Raw genomic sequence first — 17,172 nt, forward strand, 5'->3', positions numbered from 1 at the left:
TGGCACCACCTTTGTGAAGTGGGACCACTGTTGCTGTATGCCATTCCTTGGGTACATATCCTGTAGTAAGGCTGAGATTGAACAGTGACTTTATATGAGGGTTTAGTTCTTCTTGGAGCTCATGTAAGATGCAGCCCGGGACACCGTCTGGTCCCATTGATGCTGTGTTTTTTGCTTTGGAGAGGGCAGCTCTCACCTGTGCATCTGTGATCTCAGGAAGGCTACACTCTGTTGGGATAGACATTTGCTCTTTTGGGGGGAAGGGGGAGAGAAGTTTGCACTGAACCTTTCTGCCAGGATGTTGGCAATGTCTGTGGGTTCAGTGTATTTTTTGTCATTTTGCACTAACTCAGAGCATATTTGGGAGTTGCCTCCTAGGTTTCTGACATAACTAAAGAAGGCCTTGTGATTATCTTTAGTGTCTTGTGCAATTTTTCTTTCGAAGCTGACCTTAAATGATTTTATGAGGGATTGTTGTTTCTTGCTAGTACTGATCAGTGACGCCTTCCCTTTTTTGGATTTAGCTCTGTCATGTAGTAGCTTTCTCCTTCTGTTGTACAGCATATTTATGGCCGGGGTCCACCAGACAGGTCTCCTGCCTTTGGAGGAGTGAGTCTTGGTTTTATTTGGGATAGCATGCTCCATGCATTCCTGTAGGTGTCCATAGAATGCTTTTGTAAAGGATTCTGCATTTTGGGCCGTATTTTCCACTGGCCCGGTGGCTTTGAAGGATTCCACCTCAGTTTTGAGAAGTGTGAAGTTTGCTTTTGAGAAGTTCTTCACCGTGGTTTCCTTGGCTAGGGGTGGCGACGGAATATGGATGTCCAGTGAGATTTGTTTATGGTCTGATCTTACCAATAAGGGGTATACCTCTGGTATGGAACATAGAGACCCCATGTTGGTGATGACCAGATCCAATATGTTTTCCCCTCTTGTGGGAGTGGTGACCAGTTGTTCCATAGCATCTGAGTTTATAAAATTCTAGAACCGTTGGGCGAGGGTGTTTGGGCTTGAGTAGTTTTCCCAATCGATGTTTGGTAGTTGAAGTCACCCAATATAATAGTGTTTGGAGAGACCTTCATATTCTCCAGTGTTCTCAGGAAAGCCGAGTGAGGTTAATGTGTTTTGGAGGGTGGTCTGTAGCAGGCTACAAACTGAAAGGCAGTTTTTCCCACTGTTAGTTGCACATGGATGGTCTCCGATGCTTCGTGCAGTGCCACTAACCTGGAGGTGTGGGTATCTTTGATAAATATGGTTACTCCCCCTCCTTTTGTGGTTCGGTCCGAGTTTTGGGGCCGGAAAGCATGGTATGAAGTATAACCTGTTAACGCTGGGGTGCTCTCGGGAGCCTTGAACCAGGTTTCTGTTACTGCACAGATATCAATATTCTCCATACTGAGGAGAGTCTCAAGTGCGTGCATCTTGAGGTTTAGACTTCTGGCGTTGAGCAGCATTACCCTTATTTTTTTTTTCTTTGTGTTGTCTATGGGGGTGGGTTTGTCTTTTGAGCCTTGCCTAAAAAAGGCACTATGGGGAGGCAAGAGCATTTGCCAGTATTCGAAAACCCAGGGGTGACAGGTGCAAGCCTTCCCTAGCGAAGCAACGTGGCTTGTCGAGCATGTCATCCCAGGCTGACAGACACTGGATCCCCTTTGAATGACACCAATACTTTAGCCAATTGTTAAAATTGATCATTTTGTCTTTATACTGTGGCATCATTCTTGGTGAGGGTAAGATGCTACTCAAGGTCAGGGTCATACCGGCCTGGGCTACACACAAAGAGCTCCTGTAAGTCTTTTTTCATGTAGTCCAGGGAGGTACGTCTCAGTTCATTCACACCAGCATGGGCAATGACGGAGTCATATTTGTACTTGCTTTGGAGTGACCTGAGTGCTTGTGTTATGTGGCGGATCCTGGCACCTGACAGGCAGCTTACAGTAACCTTTTCCTTGTTCAGCCTGGTGAGTGGGACGTCAGTGTGTCTGACAATAGAGTCACCTATTACAAGTGTATTAGGTGTGTTATTTCATAGTTTCATAGTTTCATAGTAGTGCACTAGGCTATCTGCCCTGGGGCATTTACAAGCCTAGCCAACAATGATGTGGCTTACGCCACCCCGTATTATATAGTTGCGCCTCTCTAGTAGTGACACATGTGGGACCCCATTACTTAGTAAACTATACCTCTGTCTAGTAGTGACACTGAGGTGACTCCCGGGGTAAACTTACGATCTCCCATCCATGCATCGAGATTTTTCTTGAACAGTGCCAATGAAGGGCTCTGTCTCACATGAACTGGGATTTTGTTCCAGAGTACGGGTAACCTCTGTGTTATGAATCTATCCCTCCAGCATGTTTTATTCATATTTGTGCAGAGGTTGAAATCTTTAGCTCGTGGTTCTGGTGGATCTGGATTTTTGAGATGGAGCATGTCCATCAGTTCTTGGTTGGACATGGCCCTATATGTTAGGCACAAATCACCTCTGAGCAGGCGGTATGCTACTGAATAGAGCTGGAGTTTCTTTAATCTAGCTGGATAAGGCACATGTTTGAGACCCATGATCCTCTTGGTGAGGTACTTCTGGGGTCTTTCCAGTTGTTGCATGTGCCGGGTGAGATACATCCCAAATGGAGCATTATATTCAATCATGGGCCTGACAAGTGAGGAATATAGAGGTACAATGACCTCCTTTTATCTGGATGAGAATCCCTTCATGATGAGATGGGCAAGGTAGAATGTCTTTCTGACCACTTTGGCAACATGGTTGTCAAAGGAGAGGTCACTATCGACTTGAGTCCCCAGGTCTCTGATTACTTCTTCCGTACTCAGTGGGTTATTGTCTATGTGATAATTTGTGGGTACTTTGTTTTTCCCAAAGGGGATGACTATACATTTTTTGGCATTAAGTTTGAGGCCATGATTCCGGCACCAGTTGTCCGTTTCAGTGAGACCTTTCTGTAGGATGTGTGTGTCAGCAGGTGAATCAACTATGGCACCCAGTTTGCAGTCATCTGCAAACTTTGTCAGCCATAATCCTCCCATATTTGCTTTCACATCCGAGAAGTAAATGCCGAATAAGAGTGGTCCCAAGACTGAGCCCTGTGGGACACCACTCGTGACTGGTTTTGAGTCTGACATGGCTCCAGCAATTTTGACCTTATGGGTTCTGTTTATTAGCCAGTTTGCTACCCATCTTGTGACATATGGATTTACATTTAGGCTGCTGAGCTTGTCTATGATGCCAGAGTGTGGTATCGTGTCAAAGGCTTTAGCCAAGTCCAAGTAGGCAGTGTGGACAGCCTAGCCCTCGTCGATGGCACTAGTGACTGTCTCGAAGAAGTCAACCAGGTTTAAGAGGCAGGATCTGCCTTTTACAAAACCGAACTGGGTGGGATCAAGGGTCTGCAGATCTCCAATATCGCCATTTATGAGTTCCATGATGATTCTTTCCATAGCCTTGCAGACCAGGCTGGTCAGACTTATGGGGCGGTAGTTACCAGGGTCAGTAAAATTACCCCCTTTGTGGAGTGGGACCACTGTTGCTGTGCGCCAGTGTTCAGATACATATCCTGTAGTGAGGCTAAGATTGAATAGCGTTTTTAGGTGCGGGTTTAGTTCATCTTGAAGTTCACGTAACATGCAACCGGGGATACCATCGGGTCCCATAGATGCTGTGTTTTTTGCTTTGTTGAGTGCTGATTTCACCTGTATGTCTGAGATGACAGGTAGGTTACATTCAGCAGGGATAATTACTACATCTTTAGGGGGTGAGGGAGGGGAGAAATTTGCACTGAACCTATCTGCCAGAATATTGGCAATGTCGGTAGGGTCAGTGAATTTTTTGTCGTTGTGTACCAACTCAGAGCATATCTGAGAATTTCCTCCCAAGGTTCTGACATAATTGAAGAAGGCCTTGTGATTGTCTTTGGTATCCTTGGCAATCTTTCTCTCAAAGTTGGCTTTAGATGTTTTTATGAGAGAACGTAGTTTTTTACTTGTGCTGATCAGGGAAGCCTTTCCCTTGTGGGATTTGGCTTTGTCCTGCAGTTGCAGTAGCTTCCTTCTTTTGTTGTACAGTTTGTTTATAGCCGGGGTCCACCAAACTGGGCGTTTTCCCTTGGTGGAGAGGGTCTTGGTTTTAGTTGGGATTGCTTGACCCATGCATTCTTGGAGATGTCCGTAGAAGGCTGTTGTGTAGGATTCAGCATTTTGGGATGTGGTTTCCATTAACCCAGTAGGCTTAAAGGATATCATTTCTGACTTAAGGAGTGTAAAGTCAGCTTTTGAAAAATTTTTCACTGTAGTCTTTTGTTCTTGGGGTGGGGGTGGGATATGTACATCCAACGTGATCAGTTTATGGTCAGATCTTACTAGTGAGGGGTTTATATCCGGTGCGGAGCATTTGGACCCCATGTTTGTGATAATCAGGTCAAGTATATTATCTCTCCTCGTAGGAGAAGTGACCAGTTGCTCCATAGCATTTGAGTTAATGAATTCCAGGAATCTTTGGGCTAGGGTGTTAGGGCTAGAATAGTGGGCCCAGTCTATGTTGGGGTAGTTGAAGTCACCCAATATGATGGTGTTTGGTGTGACATTCATATCCTCCAGTGTTTTCAGGAATGCTTGATGGGATTCCTGGGATTGGGAGGGTGTTCTATAACATGCGACCAGTTGTATGGCAGTTTTGCCTATGGTGAGTAAAACTTGTATGGTTTCTGATGCTTCATGGGTAGCCACCAATCGAGAGGTGTAGGTGTCCTTTATGAAAATGGACACTCCCCCTCCCTTTGTGGTTCGGCCTGGAACTTGAGGCCAAAAAGCATGATATGAGGTATAGCCTGGTAGCGCTGGAGTGCTCTCAGGAGCCTTGAACCAGGTTTCAGTTACTGCACAGACATCGATGTTCTCAACACTGAGAAGTGCTTCGAGTGCCTGCATCTTGAGATTTAGACTTCTGGCGTTGAGCAGCATTACCCTTAATTTCTTTCCATTTTTGTTTTTTACGGAGGTTGATTTGTCTTTTGAGCATTGCCTAAAAAGGCAATATGGGGGTGGCAAGAGCCTTGGCCAGTATCCGGAAGCCCAGTGGTGACAGGTGCAAGCCATCCGGCTTGTCCAGCATGTCATCCCAGGCTGACAGACATTGGATCCCCTAGAATGACACCAGTGATTAAGCCAATTGTTAAAATTGATCATTTTGTCTTTGTACTGAGGCATCATTCTTGGTGAAGGCAGGATGCTGCTCAGGGTCAGGGTCATACCAGTCTGGGCTACATAATCGGAGAGCTCCTCAATGTCTCTTTTCATGTAGTCCAGGGAGGTACGTCTCAGGTCATTCACACCAGCATGGACAATGACTGCACCATACTTGTACTTGCTTTGGAGTGACCTGAGTGCATGTGTAATGTGGCGGATCCTAGCTCCCGATAGGCAGCTCACCGTTACCCTCTCCTTATTCAGCCTGGTAAGTGGAACGTCGGTGTGTCTGACTATAGAGTCACCTATTACTAATGTCTCTGGCATAGTGTTTTGCCTTAGGGGCTGTGATTGTGTGACACACCTGTTGTTTGAGGTATGTGTTGTAGGTGTTACATTTTGTGGGGGTGTATTTCTGGGTGTCTGCTTTGGAGGCCTATGTTGTTTTGGTAAGTTTTTTATAAGAGCCTCCGAGTATGTCTTTGTGTTCTTATGTGTTTGGTTTGTAGTGGTGGTGGTTTTATGTGACCGGTTTTGCTTGGTGTGGGTACCTTCTCCTCCTGTCTGGTCTTGCCAGTCCTGAGTTGAGAGAGTTCAGCCTCCAGTCTGGCTATATAGTTGCATCTCTCACAAGTATTTGTGTTAGTAGGAAGGAGGAGAGGGTTGTCTGTGTACATGAGACAATTGTAACATTGTCTTAAGATTCCCAGGTTAACCAGCTGAACAAGAGAGGATGCTAGTGGTCTACCACTCGTCATACTAGAATATTATAAGGAGTGCTGTGCCTTTAAGGGAAGTGGGTATTCACAGGGGGTAGTGGATGGCTGTAGTGCTTACTTTAGTATAAGAGTGCTTGCTAAGACTAGAAGTCCCGAAAACAGTGCTAATATATACAGCTAAATAGACTGAGTAGAGCTTTCTAAGTGAAAAATTGAAGAGCAGACTTGGCGGAGCCAGAAATAGTTTAAACCTGTATAACGCTGCTGCACTATGCCCAGCAAAACGCCCTGAGGCGGATTTTTATACAGGGAACTTGAAAAGAGCTAGAAATGGTCCAAAGCAACCAATAATTTACAGCTCAAGTGCTGAGGTCACTTCCCCAGGGACAGATAGGCTGCTCAAGGCTCCCCACTCCCACTGGTGAGCTCAGAAACTTCCTTCTATCCAAGTAAGGCAATGGCCAACACAGGAACTACACACAGCCCAGAATACAGCAAAGCCTGTATACTGGTCCAAACTAGTCGAGCAAAGGCGGAAAATAAGGAGTATTTTTTTTGTTTTTGTTTTTCAGGAAAGCACACAGAAATGCAATTAAGCAAACAGTAAAATCGATTTACACAGGCTAGCACACTTTAGTGGGCAGCCTCAGCAGTTAAATTAACAAAAAACAGTATTAATCGACCAGAGTCGACCAAAATGCTACTTTTAAGTGCAGATACTTCAGAAATCAGCAGATAGACACAAAAACAGTTATAGCTAGTGAAATGAAAGCCAGAGAGGACAATGCAGATAAAAAAAGCCAAAAAATACTTAAATCTGGAAAGTGGTCGCTTCTTTCAGTTCTCTGTTGCCAGGACCCCTCTGCAGGACCACGTGGAGCTCTGCTTGGGTATATAGCCAGAAAAAAACGCCCTGAGGCGGATTTTTATACAGGGAACTTGAAAAGTGCTAGAAATGGTCCAAAGCAACCAATAATTTACAGCTCAGGTGCTGAGGTCACTTCCCCCAGGGACAGATAGGCTGCTCAAGGCTCCCCACTCCCACTGGTGAGCTCAGAAACTTCCTTCTATCCAAGTAAGGCAATGGCCAACACAGGAACTACACACAGCCCAGAATACAGCAAAGCCTGTATACTGGTCCAAACTAGTCGAGCAAAGGCGGGAAAACAAGGAGTATTTTTTTTGTTTTGTTTTTTCAGGAAAGCACACAGAAATGCAATTAAGCAAACAGTAAAATCGATTTACACAGGCTAGCACACTTGAGTGGGCAGCCTCAGCAGTTAAATTAACAAAAAAACAGTATTAATCGACCAGAGTCGACCAAAATGATACTTTTAAGAGCCTTAGGGGCTGTGACTGTGTGGCACACTGACTTTATGAGCTATGTGCTATGCGGATATTGTTTCGTGGTAGGTGTAGCTTGGATGTCTGCTTTGGACGTCTCTGCTGCTTTGGCAGATTTTTATTTAGAGCCTCCGAGGATCAGGATTAATTTTAAGAGAGATCATTCTTTTGCAGAAGGATAACAGTAAATGAATATGTACTTGACTTCAAGCCAGGAGTACAAGAATCATGTACTAAGTGCCAACTCAGTGACAGAGAGGTATAGCTCTGACAAAGATCCAGGAGGCCTGGGTTCGATTAGTGGCTCTGATTACTGATGGTGTTGGGAGGGAGAAGGGGTGGTGCCTATCTTTGCAGAGTGGGGGCGGGAGTTCCTAGCTGGCTTCTAGTGGGATGAGGCAAAGTTCTCAAAAACTAGTGAAAGCAAGAACCAGTTTGTGAGAGACAAGCACACTGACTTCCCAAGCTAGTGATGATAGATCCAATACCTCACATGTGAGGGAGCACATGTGCATGCACTGGTAGATCATTAGGCAACACCAGCTGGGGGTGTGGTAAGAGTGTAAGGAATGCTGGCTAAAGTACAAGCATCTTTGGATATCTGCCTATATGGCAGACATACATTCTCCCGCCATGGTGGATCTGTAGGGTGACCCCACACCACCAAGGATCAAATGGGCCATGCACAATCAGGGATGGTTGAAGGGGAGAAAAACATACAGAAAAAAAGAATCATGTACTAAGTCAAAGACTGGCATGTATATGTGTGTGTGTGTGTGTGTGTGTGTGTGTGTGTGTGTGTGTGTGTGTGTGTGTGTGTGTGTGTGTGTGTGTATATGTGTTAAGGAGGTGATGATCTGCTTTTTGCTAGTGTGGCATTAGTATGGTGATGTTCAAACTACTTTCTTGATGTCTACTAAAAATTTTCTATGCTTTGAAGTGGCTTCTTTATGTAAAAGTCCAAGAACTTATGCTTAATTAAAAAGGCAATCTTACACCTCTGCATTACGTTACTAACTTTCTTGTGTGCCTCTAGTTTAATGATCCATTTTAAAGGTAGCCTAGATCATTGTGTAGGTGCAAGTGACTGTTAATGCATTAAAGATTCTGTGTTCCTTGATGGCCTGAGTCATGAACATGAACATATGAACTTCCACTGTAATTCTATTTTCTGTGGTGTAAGACTGCACACTAAGAAAATAAAGCAAACTTATACATGTAAACAAGCAGACTGTGTTTGACTTGTGTCTTTGCTTATCAGTACAGTGTATGTATGCAGGCACTGCCTGCACTGAATACCAAAAATGCATACCAAATCCAAAATTAGAATTCAACAAGAATTTATAAATGGGTGTAATCTGAAAGGAACAGTATCAGGATTTGCTTACCATCTTTGCATTCTGGGCAGCATTTTCCCTTCTCGTAAAGTGGATTGACACAAGGAGGCGGGGCACAGTCTGCAACAAGGCAGCGAGCAACTCCATCCATCTCACAAATGCACTGCTCACATTCTGACGGCTGTGAAAATAAAAATGTCACATCTGCATAAGGAAGGTAAGAAGGGGGAAAACTACTTCAAGGCAAGCAGTATTCAAAAATGGCTACTATGCCGTGTACACCCTCGTCTTACATTCTGTAATGTCTTGCCTTTTTAATCAACTTTCCGAACCAGATTATATTATACTATTGCCTAATCTGATATTGCAACTCAGTGTTCTACTTTTGTACTTTGTTGGGAACTAGTAACCAGTCAATCACAGCTGGCTTCCAGTTAAAATTAAACGAAAAAGTGGAGGACAAAGAAAGTATAAAATAAGATTATGGCTGGGATTCATAAACAAGAGCTGCTCAGGCATACAGTGCTAAATGGTATGTAGTCTGTACAGCAACACAGCCCACAGACGATTTATTATAGATAGTATGACAGTGACATATGACTGAAAGCACTGCATTGTAAAACAAGGATGCTGTTTTATGGGGAAGAGCAGCACTAGGCTGGTTAAGCAGATGAGTAATATCGCAGAAGGATGCATGTCCAACAAAGGCAGGCTACCAACACACAATTCATGTGCACTCATGTTTGTAATGTAGTCCTGAATAGCCACCACTTATAGTTCTCCAGATAACCTAATGCAGGTCAGCACACAAAGTATAAACCCAGCTCTTCATACAACAAGAGAAGAAGGGGAGAAATCCAAAAGTAAGAAAAGTGAAAACAGCAAACAGATGAAAACATAATTTTAGTATGACAGGTTAGAGGGAGGTACACATACCAGTGCAGTTAGACAAAGGATATATGCATGCCACTGCAGGGAGTGTTGCCCCTGCCTTCTGCAAAATTCTGCCATGCTGAACTCTCACTCTTTGGCCACTGGAAAAGAAAGTATACCCAGTTCAGTGATACACCAGGTAACAAAACAGGAGGAAGACTCTGTCTTTATGTATGTATGTCTGTCTCTCTCTCTCTTACTTTCTTTCCCTTTACTCCTCAACTTTTGCCTCCCACTGCTGAAGGGGACCAGCGTGATATCATTGCAGGTTGCTATACTAACACCAGCACTGCTCACCAAAATGGGTGATGCCAGTGGCATCACTCACCATACTAGAAAGCTCTTGCCAGGCATCTACCATGCACAAGAGGCCATCAAACTGCTCCAAGTGGCACCTGAAAAAGCAAAGCAATGTCCACTCAAACTGCTTTATTCACAAAGCAAAATGGTTGTCCAGTGGATATGTACACGTTTTTAGATATCTAGTGACATGCAATGTAGCACCATATTAAGATGGTTCCAGATGTCCATAGTGCATAGGCTGTGACATGAGCACAGTGGTCTCATACATTACAAGAACTGTGCCAAGGCTAATTTAAGCTAGCTGGACAATAAATAAGTTGTAGTCTGGCTATAATTCAGAGACAGTGGCGCCAAACAGCCTTATGAGAAAAACTGCCAGATTAAGAGGCCTTTCTTAGTACAATATAATGAGTAGATGTCATTTTGGGTGAGAGGACTTACCGATGAAAAGCTGTGGAATCAAGGACTTTAAGTAATAACTCTGTGGACTTGAAGAAACATATAGTTAAGGAAGAAAACCCCACCTCACAATGTATCCCTGTATTATAAAAAAAACACCTGTACTGCATGGCAGCACCAGTGTTACATACACCATTTGGTATATGCGAGCTGGAATATAACACAATGGCTTGGCACTGTGATGTCAATATGTGATGGGGGGACACAACACTGGCATTAGGTACTTAGATAAGAACAAGACACCAGGGACATGATGACTCTGTACAGAGGGGTAGGTGACAATACATAGTAACAAGGGTGTAACTGGGTGTGAATAGCAGTACATGAGTCCAAACAAGCAGTTACAGCACCTGATGTAGGAAGCCAATGTCTACTGTTGCAGTGTGTACATGGTGGGGTGTACAGAAGAGCACAAGGGCCTGTGAACCAGTTGCAGAATGGGGGAAGGGGACTAGTATCCACAGGTGGATGGTGCACGCACTGACTAGCATGGGAAATCCCAGGTATACAGGGCTTGTCACGGGCCACTGAACAGGCAACAGCTGAAATAGTTTGCAACTCTGGAAACATAGGTATTAGTGCAGACCATCCACAAAAATGTACTGTGCATCCTGAGTAAATGCGTTGTGGACATAACTTATCAGTATGGTAGGGAGTACTCCAGGCTATCATTGCTGTAGCTATCCACAACAGGCATTAGGTACAGCAAAGGGTAATATGTAACAACAAGAAACAAGCAAATGCCAAGGATAAGTTAGCCACAAGGGATTGACCATCAACAAAGAAACTGCTGACGGAGATGGAGGTGCTCCTACTGTCCCAACCTTGGGAGGTGAACTGACCTCTCAAATGGAGGGGACATACAAATGTGTGAGATGGGCAGAAATATTTAAACACATCTATAAACTACAGTGAGCTGCACGTGTGACAGCACTTATTCACTAAGAATCTTCTACATATCTGTCTTTCTCAGTACCTCAGAGCTGCAACTATTACAACCCATATATCAAGGTATACATGTTTCTACATTCTATGCACATATCCTGTTGTGTACAATTATGTATACCATTGGGGAGGGGTGAGTACTGCCAAAGGTATTATGTGTTCATGCTTTCATGGGGGCTATGGGTAGAATGGCCATCACAAAGGGATATCACATGTCTAATGTTGGCAGGTCAATTGTGGTATATGATAGCAATGAACACACAGCACTGTCTGATAACACAGTGGTATTGTCTGCAATACTAATGTGGAAGGGCTCACTTACATCTCCCATGTCAGAAGCACCTGTGGAGGAGCACACTGATCCCACAACCTGATGTATAGTGGGCACCCTGTATCAGTGACCTCAACCAGAGTCCCCATGATTCCTCGGCCTATACAGCATCGGAAAGGTGCACTACTAAAAACATATACGAACCCTCCCATGGGGAATGGTGGAGTGGATTTGTGGTACCACAATAGCTCCAGGTATGTTACTAATCTGAGCAATACACTCAGGTAAAATCAGTTGATGCTCAAGTCAGTGATCCAGGCATAGGGGGACGGCTGCTACCAACATCACTGTGGAAATCATGAGCGTGATACTTTGTGGCTTGCATGACAATCAGCAACACCTCAGTAGTAACATGGAGTATAGGAATAGGAGGAGATATTGCTGCTGAAGTCTCTAGTGGCAAATGTTGCCTCAACAGATGCACTGATAAGACACATGATAACAGTCCTATGGTCTGCATCTGCAGACTATGTGGCCCATGGTCATCGGAGGGTCCAGAAGCAAGGTGGCCTGGCACATTTCAAACATAAGACTGCCCAGACCATTGATTAGGCAGCTTCTCTGTTAGCTATGACAACATAATCACTTCTTGCTGTGAGCATTATCATGGTTGTGGACAATGACACCTCTCATGCTCAACACCTACTCTTGAAGATGGCCATTGAGGTGCTCTGTTTGACATGTATGGGAAATCTATTCCATAGCAAGGGCAGTCCTATGTGTTATGAACCTGTCCCTCCAGCACATTCTGTTGATTGTGGTAATGAGGTTGAGGTCACTGGAGCATGTGGTGTGGAGGGATTGGGATTTCTTTAGATGTAGTATTTCTAACAGAGCTGGAGCAGACATGGCTTTGTATGTCAACCAGAGATCGCCTCTAAGTAGATGATATGAGACAGGGAATGGAGTTTTTTTGAGTCTGTCCATATAGGACAAGTGTTTAAGGCCTAGGATCCTCTTTGTGAGGTACTTTTGCAGCCTCTCCAGTTGTTGCAGGTGTCTAGTGAGGTACATGCTAAATGGGACATTATACTCAATGATTGGCCTAATGAGGGAAGAGTAGAGGGAGACAATGACCTCTTTCTTCCTGGATGCAAAACCCTTAGTAATGAGATGTGCCACATAGGACTTTCTGACCATAGTGGCAATGTGGTGGCCAAAAGAGAGGCTGCTGTCAACCTGTGTTCCCAGATCTCTTATAGCACCTTCTGTGTTCAGTGGACTACCATCGATGTGGTAATTCATGGAAACCAGGTTTTTCCTAAAGGGATGATGGCACATTTTTTGGCATTGACCTTAAGGCCATGGTTCTGACACCAGTCGTTGGTCTCAGTGAGGCCTTTCTGTAGGACGTCAACATCACTTGGGGAGTTAATAATAGCTCCCAGCTTGCAATCATCTGTGAACTTTGTCAGCCAAAGACCCTTTGTATTGACCTGGACTTCAGAGAAGTAGATATCAAACAAGAGAAGAGCCAGGACCGAACCCTGTGGGACTCCACTTGTAACTGGTCTGCAGTCTACCTTGGAGTCCGCTACTTTCACACTGTGGGATCTATCTCTGAGACAGTTTGCAACCCACCTAGTAATATAGGGGTTGATGCCTAGATTAGTGGGTTTTTCTATGATTCCTGAATGGGGAATGGTATCAAACACCTTGGCCAGATCAAGGTAGGCTGTATGAACCACCTTGTCTTCATCCACAGCTCTGGTGACTGACTCGAAGAAGTCGACCAAGTTGAGCAGGCATGACCTACCCTTCACAAAACCAAACTGTGTGGGATCCAGAGTTTGGAGATTCCCTATATCCTTGTTTATTAGGTCCATGATGATGCGTTCCATAGCTTTGCATATCAGACTCATCAGGCTAATGGGGCGATAGTTCCCAAGGTCTGTAGCCAATCCTCCTTTGTGGAGAGGGATGACTGTAGCAGTGCACCATTCGCTAGGGACAAAGCCAGAGGTGAGGCTGTGATTAAACAGGGCACACAGGTGAGGTGCCAGTTCACTCTGTAGTTCATGTAGAACACAGCCAGGGATATTGTTAGGTCCCATGGAAGCTGTAGTCTTGGCCTTGGACAGTGTTGTTTTAACCTGTACAGCAGTAATACTGGGTGCCTGGCAATTTACTGGCATTGTGATTGGTCCTTTGGGGGGGTAAGTTTGGCCCTGAATCTGTCAGCCAGTATACTGGCAATATCAGTTGGCTCGGTATAGGAGGTACCATTGTGCAGTAGCTCACAGCAAATCTGGGTTTTGCCATGGAGATTCTTTACATAACTATAGAAAGCCTTGTGGTTGCCTTTACTATTTGCTGCAATTCTGTTTTCATAGCTAGCTTTAGAGGATTTGGTGAAGGATCTCAACTTTTTGTTAAGGCTGATAAGGGAGTTTTTCCAGTCTTGAGCCTTTACCTTATTCCACATCAGCTTCCTCCTTCTGTTGTAGAGTTTGTTTATGGCAGGGGACCACCAGATTGGCTTCATTTTTTTGGAGGATAGCATCTTGGTTCTATTGGGTATGGCGAGATCCATGCATTTGTGTACGTGTTTGTACAGTGCATTGGTGTATGATTCGGTGGTCATGCAACTATTCTCCATTTGCACGGGTGCCATGAAGTTAGCCACCTCTGTTTTTAGGAGTCCAAAGTTAGCTTTGGAGAAATTTTTCGTGGTGGTTACCTTTGCGGGGGGGGGATTTCCAGAATGTTTGTGGTCGGATCTAATTACTGGTGTAGAGCAAGGGTCGCCCATGTTAGTAATGACCAAGTCAAGGATGTTGCTACCTCTATTGAGGGTAAAAACGAGCTGGTCCAGGACATTTGAATTAATGAATTCCAGGAAATGTTGGGCAAGTGTATTGGTACACGAGTAGTTTTCCCAATTAATGGAGGGGTAGTTGAAGTCACCCAGTATGAGAGTGTTAGGTTGGACCCTAATATTCTCCAATGTGCTTAGGAATGTGTAGTGTGAGTCTTGGGACATTATTGGGGACCTACAGCAGACTAAGACCTGAATCGCTGTCTTACCCAATGTTAGCTGCACCTGAAGTATCTCTGATGCGTTATGTTGGGCTACCAGTCTTGAGGTGTGCGCATCCTTTATAAATATGAAAACACCACCACCTTTGGAGCTTCGGTCTACATTCTGGGGCCAAACGTTGTGGAATGAGTTATAGCTTGGTAGTGCAGGGGTGCTTTCAGCTGCCTTTAACCAGGTCTCTGTTACAGCACAAATGTCAATGTTCTCCATTTTAAGTAGTGCTTCGAGTGAGTGCATTTTCAGATTTAGACTTCTAGCATTGAGCAGCATGACCCTCAGATTGGATTTGTTTGTAGCTGTTGTGGTGGTAATTTGGTCTTTGGAACACCGCCTAAAAAGGCACTACAGGGATGGCAATAGCCTTGGCCAGTATCCTGAAGCCCAGGGGTGACAGATGCAGAACATCTCTGGCAAAGCATTGAGGTCTGTTAATCATGTCATACCAGGCAGACAGATACTGGATCCCCTTAGAATGATACCAGAAACTTAGCCAATTGTTGAAATCAATCATTTTCTGCTTGTACAGTGCTATCATTCTGGGTTATGATAGGACGCTGCTCAGGGCTAGGGTCATACCCACCTGGGCTACATAATCCGAGAGCTCCTCCATGTCTCTTTTCATGTAGTCCAGGGAGGTACATCTCAGGTCATTCACACCCACATGTACAATGAGAGTCATATTTGTACTGGTTGTTGAGGGACCTGAGTGCGTGCGTTATGTGGCGGATCCTGGCACCTGACAGGCAGCTGACTATAACTTTCTCCTTATTCAACCTAGTGAGTGGGACATCAATGTGCCTCACTATTGAGTCACCTATGACTAGTGTGTTGGGCTTGCTGTTCTGCCTTAGGGGCTTTGGTTGAATGGCACACTGTTTAGGAGAGTTATGTGTCTCATGATTAGTGTTGTGGTGGTCGAGTGCGTTTCTGCCTTGATGGCCATTATCTAGGTTATGGACAATAATGCTCTGCATGTTCCTGACAGAGGACACCCTATCAACATGTAATGCACATGATCCATTAGTTCTATACTCTCCCTCAACCCCTGAGACTGTAAGCCACAGCAGGAAACATCAGCAATGAGAATAACTCAGCAATTCAACCCCCAGTTCTGGATGATATCACTGTGACTCCCCACAAACTCCTACCATGGAAAATGGCTACCAATTTTACCTCCCATATCCCTACCCCATATGGTAATGTTACTGTTACTTGTCAGTGTGTGTCCCCAGTGACCTATAAAAGTGATAATCAAGGTGCCCTCCCCACTCCCTAACCTCTGTGGGCATTGTTATGTCTGATGCACAACTTAGTATGTCCATGCACTATTTTGCATAGCCTGACTGTGATAATGTACACAATAATTCATGCATTTTACTCTGTGTTGTCTGTGTCATGGTCCATGGTTGTGCATCAAATGTAACCTCTTTACCAGTGGTGTGAGGTACTGCCTCTGCCTTACATATGGTACCACTGCTGCCTGTTTGTCCACAGACTTTCCATTCTCCTCCTCTGCTGCTGGTCCTACTGCTATGGTGGGCCATGCAGGGAAGTTTCCCCTAATTCACTTACTGCTTTCATGGTTCCGTATTATGGAACATAGCTCACAAGACAGCAGTTTTCAGGTATATATATTACAGTAGCATCTCTGATGTATCAAGTCAGCAAAATCATCCTTGTAGTTGTCCAAAAAGATGTTCCATGACATTCCATGTTTCTGCAAAGGCTGTACTGCACACAGTTTCTGTCATGGCCTGGAGATAGTGAATAGGGGTCACCATCCACATCTCCAAGATATATCTGGCACTTTCTACATCACAGAACAGCTACATCAATATATGTGGTCTGCTCCCTGCTTGTTAAGGTGCATAAAGACATGTATAACCTATGTGTGGATGCATCATCTAGATGACTCAGTAGGAGGTCTCCCTTTATAAGTTGTTGGTATAGGTAGAACATGTGCTGCATTTGTAAATCATGGGATCTATCTGGGTAGTGCAAAGACATATTTACAATGCCCTAGGCACTACACACCACCTGGCAGTTGAAGAGTGGATGCCCATCCTGTCTGCGTATCTTAGTTGCTGTGTACTAGGTGGGACCTTGATGCCAATCTCTGTGCAATCTGTAATTTCCAGGACCTTGGGAAATATGCTACAAAACACCAGAAGAGTGAAGGTTCTCTCTTCTGTAGTCCTGTGGAACCAGATATGCTCCACCATATGCTGCAGCATGATGTTGCAGACCTGCTGTAGTTCAGTGAGGCTGACACCTATGACAAACCCCAGCATATCTTCCACAAGGCATGGGAAGGTCTTTGCAGCTAAGATAGTTAAGCCTGCACTTGCCACTGTGTTAACTGGAGCAGGCCATCCATGCATACCCTTACAACACCTTGTGGATGACACAGTTTGACTAGGTTACTTATAGTCTCCCTTTTCACATGGTAACAATCCACTTTAGGTGATGGCATGTAAGGTGCTGATGGTATCTTCTGAAGTGGTACAGATGGCCACTGCATGCAACCTTATGGCAGTGGCTCAGGTAGTGGTCTCTAAGACATGC

General features: G+C 44.6%; 1 protein-coding gene across 1 annotated transcript in view; it reads right to left on the reverse strand.

Annotated features, from left to right (window-relative positions):
• LOC122813185 (von Willebrand factor C domain-containing protein 2-like) overlaps positions 1-17,172 on the reverse strand; it is an 89,316-nt gene that overhangs the window by 21,501 nt on the left and 50,643 nt on the right. The window contains exon 2 of the mRNA XM_044085358.1: positions 8,648-8,777. Coding sequence (XP_043941293.1) covers positions 8,648-8,777 — 130 coding nt within the window. The remainder of the gene's footprint in view (positions 1-8,647; positions 8,778-17,172) is intronic.

The sequence above is a fragment of the Protopterus annectens genome, chromosome 10.part0 (genome assembly GCF_019279795.1).
Source record: "Protopterus annectens isolate FY-2018-M chromosome 10.part0, PAN1.0, whole genome shotgun sequence".
Taxonomy (NCBI): domain Eukaryota; kingdom Metazoa; phylum Chordata; order Ceratodontiformes; family Protopteridae; genus Protopterus; species Protopterus annectens.